This window comes from Mustela erminea, chromosome 21 (assembly GCF_009829155.1).
Source record: "Mustela erminea isolate mMusErm1 chromosome 21, mMusErm1.Pri, whole genome shotgun sequence".
NCBI classification, from domain to species: domain Eukaryota; kingdom Metazoa; phylum Chordata; class Mammalia; order Carnivora; family Mustelidae; genus Mustela; species Mustela erminea.
In genome coordinates this window covers 31,984,254-32,005,516 of record NC_045634.1, presented here as the reverse complement: position 1 = coordinate 32,005,516, position 21,263 = coordinate 31,984,254, and the positions used below count along the sequence as shown (strand labels likewise).

Here is a 21,263-nt window from a genome sequence, read left to right as displayed (position 1 = left end):
AGAGCCAGTACACACTTGGGTATTAGTGGTTATAAGAATTTCTAAAATACCCAGAATGGATAAGAACAGCAGCAACAGTGTTCGTGATTAATGTCAAAAATCCTTTTGCAGCAAGTTGCCCACGAGAAACACGACAATCAGGTGGCCGTCTAGCAGAGGGGAGCACGTGGCCCGGACATGGGAGGAGCAATGGGCGTGTGTGGTCTGTACGCTAATAAATAGCCCGTCTTCGAAGACCTGTGCCGCTTGCCTGACTTCAAGGCCTCCGGGTAAGCCTGGATTCTGGTTCTGAGTTCCTTCTGCTTCAAAGAGGGCTAATTATGCAAAGGTATATATCTTGTTCCACCTTGATACTGCATAACTAAGTCAAATGCTTTCTTTCCGAAAGATTGAAAGGAATTGCCAGCCTTTGCACGTAAACCACGCTAATATTCTGTTGAGCACTTTTTTTTTTTTTTTAAACAGGGAGGGGAAACATGCTTGTGCTAAAAGAGTATGTGCCTTTGTATCTCAAAAAACGGAGATGATCACATCTGTTCTCTACTATTTCTAATGAATTATTCAATAAAGCTTTGTTTTATGCAGATTTCAGCAACTTTGGAGTTTGTTATTCAGTCCAAGTGCTTCGTAAACTGAAAGGGAGGATTTCTGTAAGAATATCGGTGCAGGTGGAATAGAAAATGCTGAATTTTTTCTCTTCTTTATCCTTCCTACCCCCTTGTTATTAAAATCTTTACCCGGACAATTGTACTGATTTCATTGAAATCCTTCAAAATAACTCTTTACAGCTCACAATTTCATGTGTTCAGAGAAAGTTAAACCTCAGAGAGAGCCCGTGATTAAGAACCCGCTCATTGATGTGGCTCCTATTGTGTTCTCAAAGCCTTCTTTCTTCCTTCAATTAGCGATGAGAAAGTTCGTTCTTGACTTGCGGACCCCACATTGTGCCTGCTGTCACGCGGCGTTTTGTTCTCTGGGCCAGAAAGGCGGGCCTCGCCGGGTGCTCACAGCTTTGCTGGAAGGGACAGCGCCTCCTGTTCTGGGATCTTTCAGCAGAGAGCCCTCAGAAAACCACAGTCTTAGGGCTCCTCGTTCATTTCAACCGAAATGCCGCTTTGCATCTCATTAACTATTTTCTTGTTATTTCTCTGAATACGAAAGACTGTGGTTTATTCCAGTCCCGACTCCAAAATCCGGGGATGCTTTGCTGAAACATTTTTAATTAATGTTTAGTCTTTGTAATTCATCTTTGCTTAATTTTACTAAGCCCTTCCCTTTCCTGTGTCATTCACGGAAACATTCCTGGTAATCCAGAGACAGGTGTCTCGCCGCTGATCTAAAGCCTCACGGTAGACCTGCCTCTTAATTACCCTGCTTTACTATGTTGCCACATAGTAACGGAATTGATAGCTCCATGACCTTGAAATGGTAGACCTAGTAGGAAGCAAATGTAAATCTTTGTTAAACCACCTTGGAGCCTCTATGGGTGGTTGAAATTTTGTTCTTTATGTAATACTTCATTTCCTAGCAAGATGGCTAATCCTTAATTGTCCAAAGTAACTTTGTGTTATTCATTCTACATATTCACTGTCATAGGTGAATAAGTTTTAGTCCTGTAAAAAAGATGTTTCAGACAGTCAATATATTACAAATATATAGGTTTATATGTATTTCATGTAGTCTGTATATTATAGGGATACTGCAAAATTACCTCTCTCTCCTCCCAGATTCAGTAATCAAGAACGAAGAACATTCTATTGCCTTTGCCGACTTAGTGAGGTATCCTTGTAACAGCTTTGGAAAACCAAATAAGGAAGTGAAGATCAACAGGAAAACAGCATTTGGAACTACAACCCTTGTCTTGGCCGATTTCAGCAATAAATCCAGTGCTTTGGAAAGAAAAACGAGCCAAAACCAGACCCTAGATGGAGAATTTCAGAACCGTTCGCCAACTCACGTTTGTTTTAATGACCCACTGCACCGTTCCGAGGACAGAGCGAACCACGGATCTCAACCATCTGACAAAGCAAACGTATCGCCTTCGCTCTGCCCTCAGTCTGAATTGTTTAGTCCAGCATATAAAAAATTGAAAACAACCCACTCCTCATCACCAGACCTCCGAAGTGGTAAGCCTGGATTTCCTGCCAGGTATGATACTTCTAACCTTGAGCTTGAAGGTATTTGCATGAAGTTTTAAGAGGGCAGGGAAGTCATCCCCTGCTAAAGCAATTTATGTTGATTTTGGAAGGTAAATCAAACCTGGGAAGATGATTATGGTGATTGACTTCCCTTGCTGTCTCTAGCTCATAATGGTAAAGAAAGGAAGAGAATGAAAACGGAACCTTCTATATCTATTTGTAAAAAGTTACTTTATCCTGACTGTAATGGTCTACAGTTCAAGACAGAATATTTGGGAACAGATTGGGCGTATAAAGAAAACTGTTTAAATCCCCCATCATCCCACCTGATATCAATCACCACTGTTAACATTTTTGTTTAATATATTTCCTTCCAAAGAGAGATAGCTCTTCTAAAGGAAAGCTCACTCAGGACAGTTTACTAAGTGTCTTCTAAAGAGAGGGGATCGGAGTTACTTTCAGTAATTTTCCTCCTAGAGAAAGTGGCTTATCTCCGTAGCCGAGTGGGGTGGTGGTGGTGGTTTCAGCCAATAAGGGCCAAAGAACACGTGTGCGACTTTTGTATCTGAACTTGAAAAGCTGTCATTTTGATTAGTAAATACTAGAGACCAGATACGTTTTGAGACGATGAACTTCACATCTAGGAGAAGCTCCTTCCCACACCCGATGGCAGTCACCAGAGATACAGCAATGTTAACAAACAATGTCATCCCTGCACCTAAAACTACCTGTCCACACGACCTTGCTGACACCCTGTATCTGGGCTTCCTTCCTCTCACAACCTGGTGTAAGGCTCCCCTCACAGAGAAACATTTCTCCACAATTTTTTTCCCAGCCGTGTTTTTTTTCCCCCCCTTCAGGAAGCAGGTGCTGTCCATCCTGCATTTCTACAGTGAAGTGAAGGTGGACAGTCTTCTTCCCGGGAGTCTTTCAGGGCCCGTGGAGATGGGCAGAAAAACGTTGGTGTGTGTGGGATTTAAAATGACTGTGGGGGGAGGGTTGCATTATTAGCTTCTCCCCAGATGGACTGTGTCTTTGCTGAGGGAAAGAGTCTTCCCTCAGGCAGAAAGACAGGGGACCGGCTTGGGGTACCCTAGACTAGCCTCTGGGAACCCTTGGAGCTTATTTCATAATTCTGAGGCAGTATTTGGTCAATAGATGCTTTTGTCTCGAGTCTACTATCCCAACTCGAGATTTACCATCAAGTTAGTCTTGATGATTTATCCTTGGCTGGTTTCTTAAAAAAATCTTGTTCATAATCACTTGTAATAACTGCTTTAACTTTTGTCACTGATACTGAGGAATGACAAACATTTGAATTAAGTTGTGGAGGCCCGGCATGTAACTGACTGGATCAGGACACTCCCTCTACACTTTCATCCATATTAATGTCTAATGAACCCCAATCAGAGGTCGTGAAGGAGCTAAGGTCTGGAAGGTGTGAGTTGGGAGGCTGTCCTCTAAGAAAATCACTGCTGAAGTCTTTCCTGGGCTGTAGCTTCAGCAGAAAGAAGGAGAGGCAAGCATTTGAAAGTGGTGTCGCCTTCCTTGGACCCTGATGGAACATCTCGGCATATTTTTATTTCCTTAGTGCTTTGTAGAAAATCTCAGACAATTTAACTAATGAATTAGGGATTTAAAAAAACATTAATGTAACCTTAAATTTAAATGATTTCTTCATAAGCCATTAGTAAGAGGGTCGTATGATTAATCACAGCACACAGCATTACTTAGAAACGCTGCAGCCTGCGTTGAATAGAAGAACCCCAGGACCGAGACTCTAAAATCAATCAAGATCAACTAGCAGAATAAATGTCAAGTGATGAAATACATTCACCCAGCAGCCCTTCTGCACCCAGCTACTTTACAAGGAATAAATTGCAAATTACTGTCATTTATTTCATTTTTCTCCTTGTCTGGCAGCTACAGTGTTCATCTTGCAGACAAGATGCAGAGCAGAAGCTCACAACATAATACGATTAAAGCAGGTGGTCCACTCAGAGAATTTATAGCCAGTTTATTTTTTTCTTTAATAATTATATGGTAATTAATTCGCCTTTTGTTCTCTTAATGACTGGGCTCCTCACCACATGATGCGTGCTATGTTGATGAGGCATATTTCCAGATTGGTCTTTGGATATACTTGAATTTTATCCAGCTACTGGATTATAAATTGGGTGGTCAAACCGGTTTTTAAGCACTTCAGAATAACTGCTAGAAACGGCTTTAAGTCTTTGATCCAATTACTATAAATGCAGAGCGAAACACTGGAGTACTTAGTCAAAGAACATGTGTTTTCATGCTTTCAGTTAAGGTTTTTCCTGAGCTGAGCAGAGGCTCCCTTGGAAGAGAAATAAAGATGGCGGCGTCGCTCACGTTTTCTCCTGCCTGCCAGTCAGTGTCGGCAGAGCTCCACCTCCCACACCGGGAAGCATGGACCCCTTAGACGCGCTTCCTGTCCCCTTTGCAGGTTCCAGTCCCCAAGGATTTTAGAACCGCCGGGGACCCCCTAGGATGAGTCACTGAACCTCTCTTATTTCATGAAATACCACTGAGCTCCAAAATCTACCTTCAACAACGCTGATTAGTTCAAAACATTTTAGGCAGTGTTTTCATTATAATGAGTCACCCTATCCGTAAGAGAAGTTAGACCTTGATAAATCGAGCCTTGAGAACTACCCACTTTAAAATTACAGAGTTGTGCATGGTCATGTCCTCGTTCTTGATAATAGTCTTTTCTGATCTCTGTTCAGTGTTACTTTTTTATTAATTAACAAGTATTTATTGAGAACCTATTACGCATCAAGCGTTGCTCACTTCTTTTTTTTTTTTTTTTTTTTATTTTATTTATTTATTTGACAGAGAGAAATCACAAGTAGGCAGAGAGGCAGGCAGAGAGAGAGAGGAGGAAGCAGGCTCCCTGCTGAGCAGAGAGCCCGATGCGGGACTCGATCCCAGGACCCTGAGATCATGACCTGAGCCGAAGGCAGCGGCTTAACCACTGAGCCACCCAGGCGCCCAAGCGTTGCTCACTTCTAATGACTTTCATTTTACCATGACAGGGCCAAACCCGGCCCACCGCCTGTTTTGATCAATAAAGTTTTATTGGAACACCTTCCATTCCCATTGGCTGACATATTTTCTGTGGCTGCTTTTTATGCAACAGCAGCAGAGTTCAGTAGTCGCAACAGAGACTGTTACGACCCACAGCCGAAAATATGTGCCATCTGAAAAGATTTGTCAACCCCGGATCTATTATATAAACAGGCCACTTATAATCCACTATGAATATTCAAAGTGATGGTTCTAGTTATCAAAGCAAATTAAACTATTTTGTATGCTAAGTTTACCTAAGAAAATGATCTGCTACATTTTAGAAGGTTTTTAAGTAATGATGGAAACAAAGAGGAACCAAGATGTCCTCAATTAATCAGAACATTTAATTATCCTGGATAATGTTTTCTATCATAAAATTAAGATTAGTTATGCATATTTAGAGTTGATATGATCACAGGTGGCATCAATATCTCGGTTACATTAACTCAGTGCCTCACAAGTTAATGTGCATAAGAATCATCGGGGAATCTTGTTAACATCCGGATTCCAACTCTGTGGGCAATCGCGAGCGGGGTGGGTAAGGCTCTCCCAGGTAATGCTGAGGCTTCTGGTCAGCGGTCTCCCCTCCAAGTACTGGGGATAAGATAGCATGTGGATATTTTTGTCTTTAACTTATACCAAGGAGGAAATGGAATGAAAGCCAGAAAATGGGGAACCCAAGGGGGTCACTGGGGCCTTTCTCTCTCCACCTTAATCCTCCCTTCCACCATGCCCTTCCCCTTAAAGCTCTACTAGTAAGAGAAATGGAAACCTCTCCTGGGTATTTGGAGCTCTGCAGATGTCTAGGTTGAAGCAAATGGGTTAGAAAATGTTCAACTCATTGTTACCTAAGGTAGCGACCTTCAAAATAATGTAGAAAACGGTGTTGGCCTGTGTGCATGTTTTCTGTAAGAAAGCATCATTTCGCTCCTTTCTATTAATGTTCTTTACCTTTTTCCATTCTCTCTTAACAGTTTTTTTAAAAGCACGTTTATGATTCCCTTTGGTTTTGACATGTCTTGGCTACAACCACCTACAGATGTAGCTTCCCTGGAAGTTAAAGTTTTAATATACCCTCTCTTGGAAGGGCCATTGGTAAAATGGAGGGGTGTGGAAAAAGAAAGGCCTGTTGTCTTCAGGCTTTGCTATTTCAGGACGGTATTACCTCTGATTCTAAAATACTGGCTAGTGTCCCCCACCCTGAAGAAGGTAGCCACGAAAAAGTTGCTGGCAAAATATTTAACTGTAATGATTTCCTTAGCAACGCCTACTCCATGACCAGCTTCAGCAACGTATTTAAGCATCTGTTTTATAAGTGATTTCTTTTTTTTTTTTTAAGATTTTATTTATTTGTCAGAGAAAGAGAGCGAGCACAAGCACGGGGAGCAGCAGGCAGAGAGGGAGAAGCAGGCTCCCCAATGAGCACGGAGCCAGATGGGGGCCTTGATCCTGGGACCCTGGGATCATGACCAGAGCCGAAGTCAGTTGGTTAACCAACTGAGCCACCCAGGCATCCTTTATAAGTGATTTTAAAACAATTTCACTGCAAATAAAAGACCTCATATATCAGTTATATCTCAGTAAAACTGGAAAGGAAAAAAAAAAAAAAACCTCACACTTTGAACATTTCAATTGAATATGATACAGGAGCAAGCATACGAAGAATGTAGTTTAGGAAGAAAGAAAAAGAGAAAACATTTATGATTTTTAAGTATTTTCTAAAAATTATTTAAGAGTGATTTTTATCCTGCCCTAGAAACTATTTAATAATGATATTTTAACCAAAACAAATGAGAGAGGATGAATTTTTTATCATTAAAAAGTTTTAAAATAGCCATATTAAGGGGGAGGACTTCTGGTTTTAATTAATGTAAGCTCTTCTCTTCAACTGGTTTATTAAAAAGACTGGTTCTTATAAAGGTATTATTAAAAATACGCAAAATGTTTTTAAAAATTTTAAAATAATCATGAAGCTCCTTTTCCAAGAGAAAATTCCGCTTCTCCAGCTCACAGTAGAGGTCGGGCTTCTGACCTTTGTCCACGGTATGTGGGACTAACCTGCAGATACTCTTGATCCTAATTGTGGGGGAAAACAAAGCTTCCCTAGTAGCTTTACAGAACACACATTTCTGCTCTGCCAGGCAGCCCGTGCCTTGCTGAAATACGATTGCAACTATTATAGTAGCCTTGATCAAAGAAAAGCATAGAAAATTGTCTTTAAAGTGGACAACAGAAAGGGTGACCCCGTTGGCTCTTGTTGGAGCCACTGAAGAGAGTTTGCTACAGGTGAGAAAATAATTAGAGGAGACTGACATTCTAGTTATTCGGGGGGGGGGGGGGGAGCGGCGGACTTGAGAATATTTTAGGGGAAATCAAAGGGGCCACACTATAATCTGAATGAGGGAAGAACTGGTATCACAAATGAAACGTAAGTAAGGTGGCTATACTTCGTGCACAAGTAAGGTGTTTTTGTACTTTAGAAATTCTAATTGCATGCGTTGGATGCACAGGTAGCTTTGGAAGTAAATTGGGATTACCTGGGAAAACCAAGAATTCAAAAGGTGTCCCAGCATGTGTAATGACCTCCAGTGGACCCATGGTCCACTTTTTGGTCCCGTGTCTTGGTACCAACAGAATTCTGACGCCAGGGGGAGGTGGTGGGAACGGTCCCTTTAGCGCTGTTAACACTGTAGTAACTTTGTAACCTGTCATTTCAGTGAACTTGGAATTAAGCTGACAGATGGTACTTGTGCATTACATGCTGATCGTCCTCGCTGCAGTAAACACAGCCGCCGCTGCGTTCTCCGAGTCGTGCGGAAGGATGGCGAAAACAAGGGCAGGCAGTTTTATGCTTGTCCTTTACCTAGAGAAGCGCAGTGTGGATTTTTCCAAGTACGCGTAAGAGTTTTTTAAGCTCACGCTAGTGTAATTGAATACTTCCATTATTAAAATGTAATGAATAGTGGGGCCCCTGGGTGGCTCCGTCAGTTAAGTGTCTGACTCTTGGTTTCAGCTCAGGTCATGATCTCAGAATTGGGAGACTGAAAAAAAGAAAATACTGATCTGTTTCAGTGCTGGAGTAAAAATTGGGGGGGTTGGGCTCATTGAGAAAGAAAATCTCTGTCTTCAGTGTGGTACCTTACTAAGGAATTTTCCAGGTTTAAATCCCTGCACAAGATGTAACTCTGCCCTAGTGAACTGACACATATCCTCTTCAAGGAGATTTTGTGGATGTAATGAAAAAAATATTAGGTAACAAGTTAATAATATCACAGCTGGCCCCTAAGCTCCTTTGAAGCCAAAATTTATAAGACTAATATAAGGGAATCTGACTAAATTAATCCATATAATTCTTCATTGGATTCTTTCCTTTCCTAAGAGATGAAGGAAATTTAGTGTCAAATGTGTAACAAATCTTTGATCTTCATTGTTTGAACTGAAACAGACTAATAACGGAAATATGATGGCTTGACGGCAGGATTCTGATCGTTTTCAAATATTTTCCATAAAGAGGAAGGAACTCCTATAAGCACACCTTCAGACAAAGGGAAACTCAGTCATGGCAGTTTTCTGCGTAATTCAAGCAAATCTGTAGGAGATGCTTCTTACAGTCTATAAGCTTTTTTTAAGGGCCAGAACTAATGACCTGTGTCAGTTTCACAATGCCTGATTAATAGTAGCAGGGAACATGGGATTCACTCATGATGTGCACCCAGGCTTAGTCTGTACGTATTTCTAACCTGCTCCTAAACTTGACAATCCTTCTGTTTTCACCCCGCAGTGGGCAGATTTGTCCTTCCCATTCTGCAACCATGGCAAACGCTCCATCATGAGAACAGTGCTAAAGATCGGACCTAATAACGGGAAGAATTTTTTTGTGTGTCCTCTTGGAAAGGCAAAACAGTGCAATTTTTTCCAGTGGGCAGAAAATGGACCAGGCGTAAAAATTATTCCAGGTTGCTAATATTTTCTCCTTCTGTAGAATATCTGGCATTTAATTTCTTCAAACCATATGTAACGTTTAGTCCCCTTTTGTTTAATAAGAAGGCTGTAGAATATCTGTGGCTCGTTTTATAGTTGTTGCAATATTTGAGAGATTTTTTTTTTTTAATGGGTGCCATCTTTCCATTCTATGGATGATTCTTTTACCCGGATGAAGACTGTGGGTGTTTCATCAGAAGTACTATATATTCTGTTTATCACATATATATAGTGCAAGTAATGACAATAAAGTATTTTTAGTGCACTCTTGGTCTCTTGTAACTTCTTTGGGGAAGGAGTGACTTTTTTTTTTTTCTTTTTTAAGGAAAAGATTATTAGTCCAATGAGAGAGCTGAGTCTCCTATCTGTAATGAGTAGTGTTCCGGGTTATCACCGCTCTTCACAGCATATGATGAAAGTACTTCTTGTTTTCTTAAATGAAATTTAAGGAAATGAAGTCTCCTTTAAGGAAAACAACACTTGCTGGTTTTTATTCTATTCCACAGACTTCAGGTTCCCTGTTAGATGCTAGAGATAAGCCAAACACTTGGGTAACTTCAAATGCATTTTCCTAAAAACCTGTGGGGATTCAGAATATAAAAATAACATTTAGGAACAGAAGAAGTTGTCTGTAGATCTTTGCTAGAAGAGTTGATTTCAGTTTTTCTGATCTCAATTTTAATATCTGAAATTAATTATTTAAAAACAAGTCCATTTAAAAAGCTTAATATGTTATTTTTTTCCTCATTTTATCTTCCTTCTTTTTTTTTTTTTTTTTTTCTTTTTTAAACCCCTCTCCCCCGGCCAACTTTAGTGCAGGTAACTGTATAATTATTTACCAAAAGAAAAGGAAAACTTGAGTCTTACGTTACTTCTGCATGTTTGTGGAAAATTCCACTCAGAGCTGGTTCGGTCTATTAAAAAGATGTTTTCGAAAAGAAAAGGACTGCAGAGAAATGGCTTGACCCTTTCCCATTCTGTCGCTACAATGTCCATACACAGCTCTCAGAGTCACCAGCATATGAAATTCTCCGCAAGGCCAGAGCATATGCTATGGTCTTATCTGCATTTGAACTCTACGTTGAAGAGAGGGACTTGGAACCAATCCAAGATCAGTGATCCCAACCCAAAGATCTCAACAGGACAATGACGACAAGGCAGACTCGGACTGGGCTGGACCACGGGTGAGCTCCGCTGACCTGGTGTGAAGTTCCTAGGTGTGCATTCAGAACAAAACTGCAGACTTCTTGTGCCTCGGGGTGGGGAAGCCCATTTCTAATGAGGCTTCCGTAAATGAGGAAAGTAACGCCAAGGAAATAGAGGCAAATGAAACAAAATCAATTTCAGCACGGTACCTATAGATACTTACCTGGTAAGAAACACGCAGGATTTGTACGAAGGAAATTTTCCTGAGGAGCATCAAAGAACCAGATGGACAGGCCAGACAGGATCTTTTTTAGAAAGAATGGGTGTTTGGAAAGTGACATTCATTCAGACCTACTTTGGAGTTTCAACTGCATCTCCCTTCAAAACCTCAAGGAGGTTTCTGTTTCCATGGTGGGGCAAGCTCTAACTGGACCCAACTCTAGTTTCTGGGTAACCGGATAACTAGGTTCTGCGCACACTCAACAACCATCCTGGTGAGTGAACCCCAGCTGGCAGATTCTGGAGAGGCAGAAGGTTTGGGAGACGCGACCAGCTGGCAGTAACTCGCCATGCACTACAGCTTTAATCCTGAGGGCAGAACAAAGCCAGTGCCAAGTGGAGCTGGCCAAAGTCTGCCAGAAAGGGGCCCGGAGAGGCCACTGGAAAGGGGGGAATAGAGATCCCAGAGGAGGAGCCCCAAGTTCTGTGCTTAAACTGCCCTTGTCCTCGCCTGACCCCTGAGTCACCCCAGCCACCTGCGGGGACAGACTGCACACAGAGCAGCTAAGGACAAAAGAACCCAACTTGCCTGACACAATTTGCAGTTTGCATCCAACCCAGTTAATTGTCAGCAGAGACAAAAACAGCAACACTCTCTGGAGGAATGTCCCCAGTGCCGACGCACCTCCATGTGATAGGATGCCGTCCAAATTATGCAACGTAAGAGGAACCAGGATAATGTGACCTAGTTTCAGGGAAAAGACAAACAATGGAGACCGACTCCAAGATGATCGAGACATGGGAATTAGCACACAAGGGTTTTAAAGCATCTGTTCAAACGATGCCCACTGAGGTCCATGCCAAAGGAATTCGATGCCTGCCCGAAATGCAAATCGTTAAGAAGCAATACGGAAAAGCGGAAAAGACAAATATCTGAATAAATATGAAATATTTCCTATTTTCTCTTAGTTTCTTTACAACACATGGGACTGTTGAAAGCAAGATAATATAACATGTGATGAGACACACGATACATGCAGGCATGCTGTGATGACTGTAGCGTAAGGACGGAGAGGTCGAAGGAGAAGATTCCAGGTTTCTACGTCTTACGCGAAGCGGTACCCTTTTATCTCAGTGGACGGAGGTTTAGTACGTAGACGTAATACCCGCTCCTTTTCAACCACCCTTTCTTCCAACATTTTCTCAGCCCCACACACTGCCCGCATCCTTCTGAGATCCCAAGGATTCAAATGTTGGGTCCTCCGATTGCCGTGGTCCCTGAGTCTGCCATCACCACCAGGGAGACCCCCAGCAAGCTTGTTTATGTTGGTGACTGTGCTTCTCAGTCCTGTAATCTCCAGCCTGGTTCTTTTGCGTAATGTCTGTTAGCTAAGATCTTCCATTTTTTAAGTCGGTTTTAAGAGAACTTACAGTCGATCTTGGAAGCACTTGGAAAATCCTGGTCAGATAATCCAAACATCTCTTCCATCTTATTAATCACCACTGGTGCAGCGTCTTTTCTTCTTCCCATCGCGGCTTTCCTGGTTTGGGGCACGAAGGGTGATCTTTTATTTGATCCTGGATATTTCGTTATGATGTTAGGAAACTCTCCAGCCTATTGAGGTCTTCTGCTTTAGCACCTTGTTCCGCTTAGATCGATGTGTAGGTTGTGACGTAAACTGTGGGCTTCGGGCGCAGGGACAGTGGCAATCACAGAGCCCTGGTCATGTGGTTCTGCTTGGCTTCCTTTGCTCTTGCTGAGGTTCCTGCTCGGTGCTTCTGTGCTATCTTAGGCAAAGAGCCGACTCGCCAGGGTGCTGGGTGCTTCTAGGCCACCATCTGCAGAGGGAGGGGAGCGAGGGCAGAAACCATCGCCTCCCTGTCTCCTGATGCTTCCAGCTGGAGGGAAGCAGGTATGAATCTTGTCCCACTTGGACAACATGGACACCCACAGCTGTGGGACCAGGACCCGGCCTCAGCCTTTCGGAGGCGGCTATTCAACGCTGCCCCGCATTTCCAGGACTCGCTATGTGGTCCGCTACTGTTCAGCTCTTTGGAATTAATCTGCCTGTTTCCTGGTATTTCAGACTCATATCGCATGAGTATGAAGGATTTCGGGGATGGGGGCGGACGGAGAATAAGGTAGGAGTACAGTGAGGGGATGGGGGAAGGAGCCCCTATGTCCTGGGCCTTTGTTTTGAGACAACAGCTGTCATTTCCCTGGAGCATTTCATTGGATTCTCTTGACCTCCCAGGGAATAGGCTTTATTATTGGTGTTGTTTCTTCTCATTTTCCAGTTTAGGAAACCTGGTTCCTGTAGGTGAAGTGGGAGAGGCGTCCATGTCGCACAGGCTGTGGCTTGAATGAGGTCTGCGACATGGGAAAGTCTGCTCTGAAGTAAGCTTTTCTCTTTTCTGTGTATTCAAGTGCTGGTTTCAAAATAGCACAAATAACTAACAGGCAAAACAAAATAATTGTGGTGCGATGATAAGATTATGCTTTTCTCCCTAAAATTTATCATGTTAAATGGGCAATGTTAAAATGCCCATCAATTTGTTTTTAAATTTCCACTACCTTCTGTTCTTCTTTATTTATTTAATTTCTATTCATTTTTTTAAATCCATTATTTTCAGGTACTTTCTAAAGGCACCTGTCATCACATATTCCAAGCCGCCATCATTAGCAAGTTGGTGTGTGAAAGGAAAGAAGTGTTCTAATGAGTTTCCCAAAAGACGTAATCTCTTTTTTTCTTGCTGTGTTTTCTGGAGCTAATACTATGGTGTGTCTCCTGTTACATAACTTGTTCTATCTGCATTTCCTGATGTTCCCTCTTGAAGGGATTTTATATAAGTCTTCTTTGTTCTTCACAGAATCTTGCCCAGCCTTGTGCCTTGCACACAGTAGAAACTTAGTGACCATCTGTTGGATTTCATAGATAAAATTTAATATAATGTCAGTGTACTGACCGTTTTTAACCTTGTTACCGCTACTCAAACATGAATGCACTTAAATGTCGTTGAAGAGAGTGCTGCTGGTATATTATAAAAGAGAAAGAAATCCCTGTGTCTAAAAGCTGTTAAGTCTTTCTAGTAATTTAAATGAAAGTGTCTCTTTCTCCCTCTATTTTTTTTTTTTTGGCATTCCATAGATATTTGCTTACAGATGGACAGTCTAGAACTAATCATATCAAAGGGTATGCAATCACTGAAAAGGAAAAAAAAAGAAAAGAAGAATGCTGCCTTACTGCTAAACTGCATTTAATAACACAGAGATGAAAACATGTACCTACAACTCCCGGTGCCCATGAATCTGAACCTTCTCATTTTACCGGAATCCAAATCAACTGGTTTAAATAACTTCTCAGTTTTGAATTCATTTAATCTCTATCAAGCACCTACTATGTGAAAAAAAAAAATCAACATTACATAGGTTTAAAGAAGAGCTTGGCAGTCTCTAAGGTAGGAAATCATAAGGGACACCGGCCCCATAAGCAAGGGGCAGAAAGAACAGGGAAAGAGAGCTCCGTCGCATCTGATTCACGAGCTAGAAGAGCTTCCGGAAAGAGACAGCTATTGGAGTTGCAACTTGCTGAAGATCTACATGTGTGGAAGGGCATTTCAGGCAGCAAGCATAGCAGAGGCAATGATATCTAAGAGCATCGTGCAGGGGATGTGTGGGGAATAGCAAATAGTCCAGGTGGCTTGAATGGTGCATCTTAAGGGCAGGTATGCACAGGAAGAAAAATCTTCGTAAAGGAAGACTTAATTTCATTTCACTACTATGAGATGGGCCAGTTCTTTGTTCTGAGGATATTAAAATAAATAAGCTACCTCCCTGCAGGAGCCCGGGGCAGAGAGCAAGCCAGTACACCCCGGGACCCATGCTGGACCACTGATGTGAACACAGGGGCTTTCTGAACAATTGAGAAGGCCTCTATCCTGCCAGCAGTGCCGGGAACTGAATGTCTACTCTTTAATTATGCAGATTCTGGAATAAGATTGAGTGCTCAAGACTGCTAGTTCAAAGACCTGCTCTATCGCTTAACTTGACCTTGACCATGTGACCCTGAACATCTTTGTTAAGCTTTGGCTACCGAGATCCAAGTCCCAGTTAACTCCTCAATGAAATCATGATAACATACCACATCACAGCACCGTTTTGAGGATGAAGTACTGTATCCATTTCATGGGCTTGCACAGCACTTGGGGGTTAAAAAACTCTATTTTGTCTCATTAGCTTTATGATTACTAACTTTATGATTGCTTAACTACTACGGCTACAATTACTGTGGGAAGTTTCAGGAAAGCATGGTGCCAGTGGTCGGACAGGATTTGAATTTAACCAGAGAGGCTTTTGCGAGTACCTGAGGAAGTGCATGTTGAGTCTGGGAAACAGAAAGCCCAGAACTTTGAAAAAGGAAGGTATGAGGAAGGAGATGCTGGGGTGATTATGTTTCCAGGGATACCTCAAAAATTTAGAATAGAAAACATGAAAGAACCACCAAGAACCTTAATTCGTGATGGAAAGCCAAAGTTTCAGAGAAATCCAGGTACATACTATATTCTAAACGGAAATCCTATAAATCCAATAAGGAATATAAATCACTATCTATACAATTCTAGTTCTAATCTCTCCTCGTTTCTTTGACAGCAGAAGAGACATAGCTTTGGGGGTGCCTGGGTGGCTCAGTCAGTTAAATGTCTGCCTCTGGCTCAGGTCATGATCTCGGGGTCCTGGGATCGAGCCCCGAATCGGGCTCCCTGCTCAGCGTGGAATCTGCTTCTTTCTCTCCCTCTGCTCCTTCCCCATTCATTCTCTCTCTCTAATAAAAAAATAAGATCTTGAAAAAAGAGAGAGACACGGCTTTAATTTCATAGAAGCACAATGTGTACAGTGTTTCTGGGAAAGCAGGTTATAGGATTGTACCGTGCCACCCAGAGCGATGGACCCAAACAATCCACAGGGTCCCCTTCTTTGAAGTCTGCTTTAAAAGGGGTCCATCCACGCTAACAAGGCCTGGGACAGGCAGAGGACAGAAGGACCCCTTTCTTGGAAGTTGCAGAAGGGGAAGCCAGGAGTTTGGGGGTTGGAACACTTTCTACTTACTGTCTGGATGCTCCTGGCCCCTCTAATCACAGAGTACGAGACAGGGCAAGGACAGGAAGTTTAAAGGAGATGAAGAAATGAAACCCTGCTGATAGAAGGAAAAAATAGAGCTCGTGAACAGCAAGGAAAAGAGACGCCTAAAGGATCTGTATGGACACTTCGCCTCCGTTGCTGGCAATCAGAAACACAGATATATGGAGAGAGTTGACAAAAGAACAACCTGCTAAATTTTTAAAACTACACACTAGCATTTTGGACTAAACGCTGTCATAAAACGCAAAACTGCCGAGCAAATGAGCAGGATCATTACAATTCCTCGTCCACCTCGTGCGTTAACGCCTTTACGTGGTTCCAGCCGGCCGCGCACATCGGCATCTTGGCTCACATGTTAATAAATACTTGTCTGCTTTTAATATGCATATATTTTTCTCCTTATTGTGTTATTACATTCAGCTTGTTTGGCCGCATTTAAAGGGAATTTATTTTGCTATCAATGGCAGAAAACAATTTAGGAAGCCGAACAGAGCAAGAAGAATGTGAAATCCAAGTATTTGACTTGGTTATTGACTCATTAGTTTAATAACGTGTGTTCTCCAAACTTGAATAATTTAAATGCATTAGAAATGATACAGCATTAAAAAGTACATTCTTAAAATGGTAAACACTGGATCTAGGATCTGAGTTTGTAGTTATTACTTATTTAAAATAAACAAGCAAATTCCATTGAGATACGGTCTCATTTTCAGGAATGGTCTATTAGCAGGCAGCGGTGAGCACAACAATTAACCATATCAGCGCATTAAAGCCTAATGTCTAAACTCAACATAGCAGCAAACACACATCCTACCATGGCCTATTAAGTAATCAGAAATGATTGCAGATAATTAGCTCATGAACAGCTGCATAAACTCAAGTATTCCATTTTTTATCAGACATGGAGACTTCAAGGGGAAGGGAGGTTTATCAGCCCTGTCCTGAACTGGTGGGAGTAACCCCGAGAAACGAAATTAGTGATGGGATTCTACCACTCGATGGCATGCAGCCATTTTACATTTTCTTTTGCTAATACTCCTTATGTTCACAGGAATAAAGTTCCATACGTGAAAAATACAGAAATAGGATAGTACCAGTGACCAGAAAGTGCTTACGAAATAGGACGATAGGGAAATCCATTAGTAAAATTCCTATAATATGTATCATTCATATTTGTTTACATTTTTGGATCAAATTTTATTTACATATGCCATATATCCCTTCTGGATGAGATTATTTTCAGATATATACCTCAATGATGATATCTTTACAGTAAATATATAGTTCCATTTGATTAATAAATGTACTTGATAAGCATTTCTTTCTTAAATTAGTATCCTTTTTTGTCTTTTTTTTTTAACTAAAGAAAACGTGCTGAACAGAACGTGATAACTATTTTTAGAAATCTGAGGGACTGATATAACAAAAAAAGAAATGTGGTTTTTTTTCATACTGGTCCAGAAAAACAGAACTAAAAGACATGAGATTATGGGTTTAATTGGACAAAAATTCCAAAATTAGAATTCTTAAAACTGAACTGGGTACAATGTGGGATGTTTAGGTTCCATCCAGACGTCATCAAATAATTTCAGTGATTGACCTCCATCAAGGGCAGATGTGGTTAGAAAGGACCTCAGGTTCCACCAAAGGTTTCTTTCCATCGTAAAATCCTAGGAATTAAACCTCTAAAGGAAGTGGTTTGGCGCATAATGAATCATCATTGATGGTGCTAAACTTTTGGGTGGCACTTTCTGAATATTTGCATTGAAGATTTGTATCCTGTCGAATCATGTTTAGTACGTTTATTACTGTTTCTTGACAGAAGTTAGTTTTCATTTTATTTATAGGTCTCCCAAGGGTAAGATAGATACATAGGTAGGGGGTAATAAGCAAAATTTAAAACCATGAATTTCACTCACAGAGAATTAGTGAAATTTAATTTAAATTTAATTTAAATTTAAAACCATGAATTTCACTCACGGAGAATTAGTTGTATTGTGTGTATTTTATATTTGTTTTCTCTGATTATCCTCATTTTTGTAATATTTAGGAGCTGTTACTGGGACCAAGTTGTTTCCAGTCTTGGAGGAAGTAAACATTCAAAGCAACAATTGTAGTTAGATCCAATATGACAAGAGCTGTCATACGGAAACAGAGAGGACAAAGAGCTCCCATGGCAACCTGAGGGACACCAGGAAGGCTTCCTGTAGGAGGAAATACTGGAGGTGAGGAGTTGGCCTGCCACAAACAGGTAGAGATTAGGAGGAGCTCGTAGGCACAGAAGTTTGTGTATGAAGGTTTGGCACAGAGAGAGGCTCTTTGCTGTATTAGGCCTATGGAAGATAACCAGAGCCCAAATCAGCCAACTTGGGCTGTGGTCATTATTTTCATGTCGTTGATTCGTTGCAGATTGTTGGTGACTCTCATGCAAACTTCCCGGAGTTGGACTATTATAAATACTAGCCATTTCTGGGAGCCGGACCAGTAAAGTAATAAAAATGTGGGCCCGTCACATCAGCATCACCCCAAAGCTTGGGAGACTTTCCAGGATTAGGACCGGAGATGTTTGCCGTAGGAAGCCCTCGGGGAACGCTTATGCAAGCTTCAGTCTGTGAAGATCGCTTCTGGAATGCAGTATTTTTACATTTGTTTCAGAAAACATTTGAATCTACTATACTAAAAACAGCATGTAATGCTTCTTTTTTTAAATGTGCTGTAATAATGACTCATTTTGAAATGGAATGGGAATGTGAGGTTGAGGAAAGAGCCACGGACGGTCAGGCGACCTGATTTCTAGTGCCGGTCCTGCACGACCAAATAAAAATAATCGCCGCTAAATAACGTGCAGCCTGCCGAGAGACGAGAGACGGAACGGCTCTTGGACCTCCGAGTCTTCAAACATAAAACAAGGAGGTGGTGCTCGAAGAATTCTGACATCCCTTTCCAAGTCTATAACACTGTGGCTCTGAATGGGTTTCAATGCCAATTATTTGCATAATTACATAACATAATTACACCAGTCTCTCTGCTGAATCCCTTCCATCGTTTTTCCTGCTTCTAGTGTCTTTTGCGAGCCCTCTGGTCCTTGCCATCACTTTGGACCTGCTTTTCTCTCTGTCTTCCCTCTCTGGGTCCGTGGTTGGTTCAGTTACGGGATTGTTGAGAATGAGACACTCTTCCTTGTATACATTTTAACTCTCATGAAGACTCCTTGATTAAAACTCCCCAATAGACTTTTCGATGAAAACAAAACAAATAGCACTCATTTCAGAGTGTGAAACATCCTCTCTAGAATGTCGATGGAACAATTCACAGGGGATGGGAATGAGGGAGAAAACAGACATTCACTGCAGTTGAGTTTTCAGAAGCTCAGACACCCAGGGAAAATAGCTCAACTGTTCTGTTTGTACACAGTACCTTAGAAGGTACTTAGAAGTACCTTCTCATTTTTAATTTTTTTTCCTGCAGACTTTCTTTGGGTTGAATTGCTTTGTCACCAAATCTTGTGTATGTTAATCTTGGGTAAAATTTCCAAAAGGCAAAAGTTGGTAAAAACCCTCCCTAACATGAAGTCTAACACCCTAAACAAATGATTTCTCAATCAAAGCTTAAGGAATACATAAAGAATCCATTGCTTACTGCCTTATAATCTTGGCCACAATCAGTAAATCCGTTTTCTGTACAGTCCCTGGAGCTTCTTTCCAAAATGTTACCTGTATTTTTGCAAGAAGATACAGTGTTTCGATTTGCCTATTTGCTGCTTCATCAGCTCCTGCCTGCTTTCCGATCTGATCTGTGACTGGGGAGCTAGCATATGCCTGCACTTCCCTTCTATCTTACACAGAGCGGCGTTTCAGCACTCCATATTTTATGTCCTGGCACTCTACGCCTAACACGTTCCTGGGTAATGCAGCTTCTGCCTGAGTACCCTTGAGATCCACTTAGAGCATGTGCACGGTTGATCTAAAACTTTTCAATAGCCCTTCTCTGCCTCGGATAGGAAATTACAGGGGAGAGCTCTATTTGCCCATCGCTTTGCAATCATTCTACCTTTATGTCTTATGGTCTTGCATCCCCAAATCGGTCTAATGGCCGTAGCCGATCGTCTGGTGCTTTGCAATGTGGGGCTGCAATCCTACCACGTTTCCAGCAAGCACTCTCATGTTGTTTCTGGAGCCAACGTAAATAGTGTGGATCCATCATCAACTCCGGTGGCGTAAAATCTCCCCGGCTCTTACCAGGTCCAAAAATATCAAGGTAGTTCATTTCTAAATAGTAGATCGTCTCTGGAATATGGATTGCTAGGTAAGCCTCCCCTGGTGCCCCCTCTCAAGAGAATATTAGCAGTAGTCTTTCCAGTCTCTGTGTGGGCAATTGTTTTGTCACAGATCATTTCTGAGCTACTTATTTTCACCTGCTTTATTCACAGGGTTAGTCTAATCCTACTCCTCAACCTGTATTTATTCTTGTCTTTTTCATCTCTTTCCCCTTTGTAAGATGTGCCTCAATCCACCACAGGGGTCCTCATGAAAGCGATCTCCAAACCTCCGATCCGCTCAGGGGTCTCTGTAATTGTGCTCCCGTTCAAGTAAATTCTGTATGTTTTCTTCCTAGAAATAGTCACAATTATAACAAAATAATCCATCATCTAACTAGTTGTTTGATATCGGTCTTAGTTCTTACAATGAACGCTGCATGCGGGCAAGGGTGTTCTGGTTCGACACTGACCCCCAGCTCCCAGGCCAGTGGCTTGAGCACAGCAGCCATTTCATAAATGGTGGGGGAGCAAACAGGATCCAATTACTTTATTAATTTTCCTGACTGTTCTTTGGCGATTACTATAATTCTAAAACTGCAGTCCTTGGGTTTCAACAGCAATAAGGATTGCTGCTTTGCTGACAAGTGCACTCTCTCCTTGTAGGCAAATGGACCTGAGACTAAGCCTTCAGAATCCAAATTACCATGGAAACAGCCTGGAGGCCTACCTGTTTGCTGTGCTTCCCACACTCGAGGGAGCTGGAGGCCCAGACAAGTCCGGGGTCCTGCGCTCTGCATTTCCTCCCAGCCGCCCTTCCTTCAGGTGGGTTGCTTTACAACTGATTGTGATTAGAGTACTTAATCTATTCACTATAACTGATTAAGTTACTGCTTGATTGTGTTACGGCTTCATCCATTTACTTTGATTAGATTGTTGCTGGAAATATATGGATACAATCAAGCTTCTGCCATTGTCAAATTCCTCAGGGTATTTCTAAATTTCTCCACATAATCTTTTTGGCGACTCCTTAGGGTGCCGTCATTTCTACAGATAACTAATCTCATCCATTATGTTTTGAATCTCCCGATTTTATTCTTGGAGGGCAACTTCATCTCAAACTCCTGGGGTGACTTTCCCTGCCCTCTTCAGTACGAACCACACCCAAACTCCTGGGGCTTCTGGAAGCAGCAAACCAAGGCTCTATGTCCTCTTCCTTCTCTACTGACGGTTCCCTGTCTCTGAGGACTGGGGGCAGAGACGTACTCCTATATGACCTCACAGAGGG

General features: G+C 41.8%; 1 protein-coding gene across 1 annotated transcript in view; it reads left to right on the top strand.

Annotated features, from left to right (window-relative positions):
- The window catches only part of NEIL3 (nei like DNA glycosylase 3), a 45,628-nt gene extending 36,156 nt beyond the window's left edge, over positions 1–9,472 (top strand). The window contains exons 7-10 of the mRNA XM_032329415.1: positions 112–269; positions 1,728–2,148; positions 7,952–8,126; positions 9,016–9,472. Coding sequence (XP_032185306.1) covers positions 112–269; positions 1,728–2,148; positions 7,952–8,126; positions 9,016–9,198 — 937 coding nt within the window. The 3' untranslated portion in view covers positions 9,199–9,472. The remainder of the gene's footprint in view (positions 1–111; positions 270–1,727; positions 2,149–7,951; positions 8,127–9,015) is intronic.
- Positions 9,473–21,263: the final 11,791 nt, after the last annotated feature.